Source organism: Echinops telfairi, unplaced genomic scaffold (assembly GCF_000313985.2).
Source record: "Echinops telfairi isolate 266 unplaced genomic scaffold, ASM31398v2 ScPeMD7_443;HRSCAF=831, whole genome shotgun sequence".
NCBI lineage: Eukaryota > Metazoa > Chordata > Mammalia > Afrosoricida > Tenrecidae > Echinops > Echinops telfairi.
This window is the reverse complement of record NW_022104341.1, coordinates 63,233,923-63,242,356: the sequence shown is the minus strand read 5'-3', so window position 1 is coordinate 63,242,356 and position 8,434 is coordinate 63,233,923. Positions and strand designations below refer to the sequence as shown.

The window sequence follows — 8,434 nt, the reverse complement described above, 5'->3', positions numbered from 1 at the left end:
AGTGAGTCCTACAATGGTTAATTAAGTGCTATAGGAATGCCTGGCAGTTCTCAGCCCTGAAGAAGAGAGCCAGTGATCTGCTTCTGCAAAGGTTACAGCCAAGGAAAATTGGAAGCAGCACTTCTGCTCTGTCCCTTTCAGTCACTATGAATTAGCTGGGATAGTTCACAACAACAATCTGTAACATATTCTTTTACAAATTAGTCTTTTATCTCCTTGCTTAAAAATGTCTGTCAGTAGGTGACCTTAGCTTAAATGCCCAAATATAACAAGAATTGCAGACTTAATTCTTCTAGAATAAGTGTGACTTAAAATTTTGCATTTAAACAAGGGAAGTTGTCCTCAGGTCACTGAGTTAACAGTGTAACAAATATATGTCATTATCAGTTTCATCCTCTCCAAAGAGAAATCGTATAAACAGCAGGAATATAATAGAAAGAACACTAAATTGGAAGTAAAAAGATCCTGGCTGTGCAACTTATTATGACTTTTGAACAAGCTATTTATCTCTCGGTTTCAACTTCTTTATCTTAAAATGAAAATAATCATTCATGAGGTTTTAGTAATACTTATGGCCTAAGTAAATGTTAATTTTCTTGCTTTTCCATGGGGTTGTTGTATACAATGAGTTCAAAGTTAAAACCAAGTGGGAGACTGAAAATCACATATACTGTAAATACAAAAGTTACTCTTGTAATTCCTTCAAAGGGAAGCTCTAGTCTAAATTCGTTTAAAAACCCCAAATGAAAGGAGGGTGGGGTAGGTAGGAAGGGGAAAAATGAGGGGTTGATATCAAGGGCTCAAGTAGAAAGAAAATATTCTGAAAATGATGATGGCAACATATGTACAAATGTGCTTGACACAATGGATATACTTATGGATTGTGATAAGAGCTGTAAGAATCCCCAATAAAATTATTTCTAAAAAAATAAAAACCCAAACGTTTACATATATGTAAAAGATATTAAAATAAATAATCTCTACATTAATGCCACTCAGAAAACAGCAAAGAAAATGTCTTCATACTACATATGTATGCAAACTATCACACATTCATATATTAAGGCAATAAACATGGGGTTACAATTCTTCATTTACAACAGTGACAAAGTCATTTCCTTGACTGAAAGGAACTTTCAGCCACAAGGACATTATTTTTAGGTCACCTTACAATTTATACTAGGAGGGTACAAAATACACCCCCCCCCCTCAGAATTCCCCACCCTGTTCAAAGCTATGTAAATTTTTTTTTTACAAAATAACCATATCACCTTCAAAGTACTCTCCATTACACTTAATAATCAAATCTGCGATTCCAATCTTGGAAACACTGTTCAGACTCATCTGTTTGGATGGCTGATAGCACCTCCCTCATTTTTCTCTTTACCTCTTCTACTTCATCAAATTACTATCCTTTCACATTCCTTTTCATTCGTGGAAACAAAAAAGAGGTTGTGTGGAGCAAGGTCTGGTGAGTAAGGTGCATGGGGCATGAGAGGCATGATGTTTTTGCCAAAAATTCGCACACTGAGATGGCTGCATGAGTAGGTGCATTGTCATGGTGGCAAAACCGGTCCCCCAACTGCCATAAATCAGGCCTTTTTTGTCGCACAGTTACGCAATCTTTTCAGAACCTCTAAATAGAAAGTTTGATTAACAGTCTGACCTGGTGAAACAAACTCTAAATGCAACATGAGTGGACATTTTCACCTTTCTTGAAACAAGAAAACCACTCATACACTTGAGTTTTTCCCATAGTGCTGTCCTTATAAGCTGTGCTCAACATCACAAGAGTTTGTGCAGCATTTTTACCAGGGAAGGAAATAAAATTTCACAGCCCTATAGTATTCTCTTAAATCGACTATCACAAAAAACAAGGTTTAAGTGAAACTGCTTTTACAGAAAAATTCACTGTGACCAGTAGAATGCCACTGGGTGCACTAACTCATAGCAACTTGCTCGATGCTCATCTAGAGGGGAAAATGCATCCTACAAAAGCTCCACCCAGCACAATTCTGGGGTTTTTGTAACCCCTCTTAAATGATTTCCACATACATGGTTACCATAATGAAAATTAGGCCAGTGAGTTATACCATCATTTAACTTCCCCCCAAAAATCACAAATGGATAAGGAAAAGGAAGATAGGGAGGTAAGTGACTTAGCCAAAGTAATATAGCTAATGGGCACCAGACTTGGGATCAGAACCAGGGCATAAAATGTTATTATACTGTGTTCTTTCTCCCTATACATTTGAGTTTGTAGCTAATATTTTTGGCTTAACTCTGTGGATATTGTTAAGTGCCTTCATGTCAGTTCTGACTCATAGCAATTCTATGTAAAACAGAACAAAACACTGCTCAGTTCTGAGCCACCTTCACAATTGTGATGCTGAGCCCATTGTTGCAGCCACTGTGTCAATCCATCTTGTGGAAGGTCGACCTCTTTTTAGCTGCCCCTCCACTTTACCAAGCATGATGTCCCTTCTCCAGGGAATGGTCTCTTCTGAAATGTCCAAAGTACCCGAGTTGAAGTCTCACCCTCCTTGCCTCTAAGGAGCAGAATAACCTGGCTGTGCTTCTTCCAAGACAGATTTTTTGGTTCTGTTAGCAGTCTATCTTCCAAAATTCTTCCCCAGCACCGCAATTCAAATGCATCCATTCGTCTTCAGTCTTCCTGATTCCCTGTCCAACTTCCACATAAGGCAATTGAAATACCATGGTTTGGGTCAGGCACACCTTAGTTGTCAAAGTGACATCGTTGCTCTGTAAACCTTAAAGAGGTCATGTGCAGCAGACTTCAACCAATACATCACGTGGGCTCTTCCTTGAGCACTGATTGTGGATCCCAGCAAAATGACATCTTTGACAATTTCAATCTTTTCTCTATCATGATACTGTCTATTGGGCTAGTTGTGAGGATTTTGATCTTCTTTACCCTGAGTTATAATCCATACTGAAGGCTGCTTCAAGTCCTCCTTACTTTTAGCAAGCAAGGTTGTGTCATCTGCATATCACAGGTTGTTAATAAGCTTTCCTCCGATCATGATATCACATTCTTCTGAACATAATCCAGTTTCTCTGATTATTTGCTCAGCATAGACTGAATATGTATGCTGAAGGAATACAACCCCAACACGCACCTTTCCTGATATTTTAAATCATGCGGTATTCCCTTGCTCAGTTTGTACAACTTCCTCTTGATCCATTTGCAAGTGCTGCATGAGTACAATGAAGAGTTAGAGGATTCCCATTCTTCTCATGGCTAGCCATAGTTTTTTATGACCTATGTAGTCAAATGCCTTAGCATAGTAAATAAACACAGTAAAACATCCTTCTGGTATTCTCTGCTTTCACCTTAAATCTAGGGTATATTAATTTATCATGCAATGTGAACATGGTAAGAGTGAAAAGGGATGCTATCAATATTTACACCAGAGCAATGTGTACCTGACACTATCTAAAGCAAACAGGGAAATAAATATGTTTGAAGTTTAGTTATAACTTGAATCCAAACACGAGAAATCAGTATTCAAAAGTTATATTTAAAATACTGAAAGTGTAGATTTGTCATTAGTCTTTCAACAATTATAATTACAGCACATAGTTCAAAGTAAAATAAAGAATCTCACCAGAAGGTGAAGATACTGTGTACATACCGAGTTGTCCTCGGCTTCGGCGTACCATTTCTTGCCTAGCTCCGATGCTCCCAAGAATCGCTTCTTCAAGCTTTGCTCTCATGTCTTTAGATTTCTTAAAGGTTAAACTATTCATTCTTTCAAAAACCTTCTTTCCCTAATACGAAAACAATAGAAAAGAAGGGGCTTTAAGAAAATGATCTTCCTCATTTTCCATATTGTTTCCTTTCTGGCTAAATGGTGTAAGGATCACTTACCTTGTACTCAAAGCAAGATACACAGAGGTAAAGTAGATCTAATAGCCGGTTTAGCTGGAGGACTGAGAGATCTGTAAACCACTTTTGTAGAACTGTCTCATCAGCATTCTTGAGAACCCAAAGTAGACAGATCAAAAGGCTTCGACTTGATTCTGCTGAAAAAGTAGTATGTTGTCTGCCACTCTGAAAATAAATAGTAGAATGAGAAACACTGACCAATAACCATTTCTCTATCTGCTTGGCTGTTAATAGTTTTCTTCTAAAGTGGTAAAACAGAAATTGCTTAAAAATCAACCATTTTAAGCAAGAAGCTAGAAACACCCCAAATGCCAATTAGTAGAAGAATAGATAAAGAAACTCTGGTAGTACATACACACAATGGAATATTACGCATCCCTAAAACACAGGGATGAAAGACCTTGTGAGTTACATGGACCTGAAAACCATGCTAAGTCAAGTCAATTACAAAAAGATAAATATTGTATGAGTCTACTACTGTAAGGATAAAAATCAATACAAAGGTAGGCTTCTGATCTCAGGTCATGTAATCTTTTAATTCAGTCTCCAAAGTAATGGGGTCAGTTTCTCAGGATGGGGGGATAGAGGAGAAGAGCAATCAGTCCCTGCCTGATGACATTATTTTACAGTCACCCCCAAATCAATTGACAATCCTACAGGAGTGATAAGGAAACCCCATTGGAGATTCAGGTCAAGAGGTGGAGTGCAAGGAGGCATGCTCGTCTTAGAGAAGTCAAGTATACTTCTGTTAGTGGGCAAACTGGGTAAGGCAACTGGGAAAGACAATTTAACATTACTTATGTAGTCTTCGAGGGAACACTTCCAAAAGAGATCATCTAGATGGCCTAGAAACATTTAAAAAAAGCATTCACTCTCATTAGCCATCAATTAAAAGTGCTGATGAGCATGTGAAGGAATAGGAACACTCGGAATGCAGATGAAATATAAACTGGATAAAACTTTGGAAAAATATTGAACAATACTGGTATAGATGACACATATATTCTATGGCCAAGCAAATTCTATTCCTAGGAGTATACTTTAATAAAAGTGCTTACAAATACACAGGATACACATTAAAGAAAGCATGCGGGATTGCTACTGTAATAACCAAAGAGAAAAATACTCATGTTTCTATTAATAGTTAGTTTATAGACAGGTATACATTTATATGGCAATGAAAATAAGTAAACTTTGGTTACATCCTTTATCACAGATGAACACTGAGATCATAATGTAAAGTTAAAATGTTTAGGGATGCCTAATAGGTGGCAAAACAATTATTTTAAAAGGTCCTAACATCATTGATCAAGATAAACAGTGTTGAAGAGAGAAGTGGAAGGGTAAGTAGTTATTTTGGGGAATGAGCATGCTAACGTTTTGCAGTAAAGCCATTTTTCTGCTTTTTATCCTGAGTAGTAGTTACCCAAATATTAACTTTACTGTGTTTTGTAAATTTGCACATTTATATTTCATGTACGTTTCCATGTAAACTTGATGGAGTTTTTAAAAAGTTAAAAAGTCAAAAAAATTAAGAATTAGAGAAGGATCAAATTGAGCAAGACAGAGGGGAACATCCATGGTCTTTGTCACGTTCTCACTATGAGTCAGAACCCCCTCACTGGCGAGATGAGCACTGAGAACACTACTGCTGTGCGTTTATCGGTACATGCTTTACATGTTATTTCTTATGTATGAGAAGTTAGTAAAAATGAAAATAATTACTTAAAAGTATGCTGCATTTTGATGAGGCTTAAATCTATGGTATCGGACCTTAAGTTGGAGGACCTGTACTTGAAACTGATTGCAACCATTTCATATAAAGTTTTAAACCTAGTTAGATTTGTACTTCAACATGGCAGGAATTTCAGGTTACAGAAAAGTACCTGGCATGGATTATCCTCTATTTGACTTCATTTTAGCTCCCCGGTTCCTACCTTAGTTTTAGTAAATCTTTTGTAAAAGAATAAAATATAGGACATGCCCAATATTCACCCTCAGGAGGAGATCATTGAAAATATGAATGCCATAGCAAAGTGTGGTGAAGAAGCATATGGTACCCAGCTATCAAAAAATAACAAATAACATCCGGGGTCTTAAAGGCTTATCTGAAAACAGGCAGCCATCTAAATGAGGAGTGAGCTTAATTCCACACAAAAGCAGCAAGCCAGCCTGTGTGATCTAAGAATTGTAAATAATAAGATCTAAGCCCAGAGGAGGGAATGGCACCCATGGCTAATTGCTTAATACCCAGGGTGCAGAACACTATAAACCCATTTGCAGGGTCCCTAGGTGGATGAGTCCATGGTGAATTCCCACTGTCCACGGACCAGCAGTGTGAAGAGCCCTAATGTAAGACAGAGCACTACAACATGGATTTTAGTAGCTGTACTTAAAGGCTGGACTGCAGCACGTTGTCATTAGATCTCCCTTTGGACCCATTTTAAATTTATTCTAAAGTTTTAATATCCTTTGCTCTTTATTAGATTGTGGTGTTTCCGTTTTTATATGATAGTTACTGCTGGGTTCTGTTTTAGTTTTCTGTCCTTGCTTTGTATGTTTTTCTGTACAGGAAAGACAAGATGGATAGATTCATGAAAACAGTAAAGGTATTAATAATTACCTGGGGGCACAGAAAGGGAAGGCAAGGGAAACATGCGATCAACAACAATGGGTACAAAAAGGAAACAAATGTTCCAAATTTGGTTGCACAACCCTTCTTAATATGATTGTATGATGCTAATTATATACAAATAAAACAATTTTTAAAAAGAAAAATAAATACTCTCATGTGGAAAAAGTCACTTTATAAATGGTATAAAACAAGTAAATTTATATACCTTCATCTCTATGCTAAAAAGAAATTTTAGCTGATGAGCGTATGTAGCATAAAGATAGTCCCCTAGACAATGAATAGAATTTGAAAGCCCAAAAGTAAATCCTTAAATTTGGGGTTAATTGATTTTTGACAAGGTTGTTAAAACAATTCATTGAAAGAGCAGTTGTCTTATAATGGGGAGTGGGGCAACCAAGTGTCCCTGGACAAAAGAATTAAGTTAAACTCCTACCTCACACCATTTACAAAAATTAACTAAAGTTGCCCACAGATACCACAAAAGCAGTACTGTTAAAGTCTTTGGGATCATGTCTAAGCCATAGTCTCCTAAGGAGCCCCAGTAGGTACATGGACTCTTCATTGAAGGATTGAGCTTTAAAACAACAGATGAGAGTCTGAAACCTTCGAGCAATGGAGGATGCCCCACTGTGTGGTGATAAGAGTTCCAAACACTGAGTGCCGCAGAGGCTCTGGGCTAGTTACTACTCTGCTGTGGTGGAGGTGGATGCAGCCATGTGTGAAAGGTCTCACAGTTGGATGGAAGAGTTGTGGAAACAAAGAGGGCTCTCTTTGAGAAGATTCTCAAAGAGTTGGTACCTACCCCCTTTGAGAAAACGATCTTTGCTGGTGGCATTAAAGGAGACATGGAAAACGTCACGTAGAAATGTTGAACAACATCTGGGAATTTGTGTACATGAAGTGACAACTGAGACAGTGGCAAACAAGGAAGTTTGCTTTTGTAACTTTCGATCACCATGACGCTCTAGATAAGATGCTCATTTATAAGCACCATACTGTAAATGACCAGTAAAGTAAGGAAAGCTTTGCCTCCAAAGTTTCCTCATTTCATGGGTCCAAATTTTGAAGACTGATGATTACTGATTGCTAATAAACCACATAAACGTGGGTATGGATTTTGATTTGTTACAATGAATTAACAAGCCCACCAGAGAAGTAGAGTGCCGTGGGAGGAATGGCTGGTGTCAGAAATAAAGGAAGAGTGGGAAGGAAGCTATTACACTTGCCCTACATCTCACAGGAATCGGCTTGGTGCAGCAGATCTTGATTTTTATAACTCATGAATTTATATGATTATACTGCATTCCAGGTACTATTCTCGAAATGTTAATGGCTACATTAACAAAACCCAAGAGTAATTTGCATCAGCTAGCACAGTAACTGAGGAGCCCTGGTGGCATAGTGGTTATACATTGGGCTTTTCACTGCATGGACAGCAGTTTGAAACCACCAGTCACTCCGTGGGAGAAAGATGAGGCTTTCTACTCCAATAGTTACAGTTTCAGAAACCCACAGGGGCAGTTCCACCCTGTCTCCCAGGCTCACTATGAGTCAGAATTGACCTGATGGCAGTGAGTTTGAGTTTTTTGAGAACACAGTAACCTTCGTGATTTAAGGACACATCCTTATAAATATTTGTCTTTCCACAAAATGGTTCGTGTAGGAAACTATTTTTACCGTTGATGTAAGGAGGAAACTGCCAGGCCTTGTTAGCTGAGGGACTGAAGTTCCTGCAATTGCCATGGCAACGGTCTGGCTTATCATGCTTCCACTCTCACTTTCATAATCATCGGAGGCTATACAAATGGGTCTTCCTCGCTGGTTGTGAGTCTCTAGAGAAAAATGATTCAAAAGACTTATAAAAACTCAAGTAGCTCAAGTAACAATTA

The 8,434-nt window shown here is 37.9% G+C and overlaps 1 protein-coding gene across 1 annotated transcript in view; it reads right to left on the bottom strand.

The window, feature by feature from the left end:
* DOCK7 (dedicator of cytokinesis 7) overlaps nucleotides 1–8,434 on the bottom strand; it is a 204,552-nt gene that overhangs the window by 65,073 nt on the left and 131,045 nt on the right. Inside the window, exons 30-32 of the mRNA XM_030886060.2 lie at nucleotides 8,223–8,377; nucleotides 3,893–4,075; nucleotides 3,657–3,792 (exon numbers count right to left, since the gene is read on the bottom strand). Of these exons, the coding sequence (XP_030741920.2) occupies nucleotides 3,657–3,792; nucleotides 3,893–4,075; nucleotides 8,223–8,377 (474 nt within the window). The remainder of the gene's footprint in view (nucleotides 1–3,656; nucleotides 3,793–3,892; nucleotides 4,076–8,222; nucleotides 8,378–8,434) is intronic.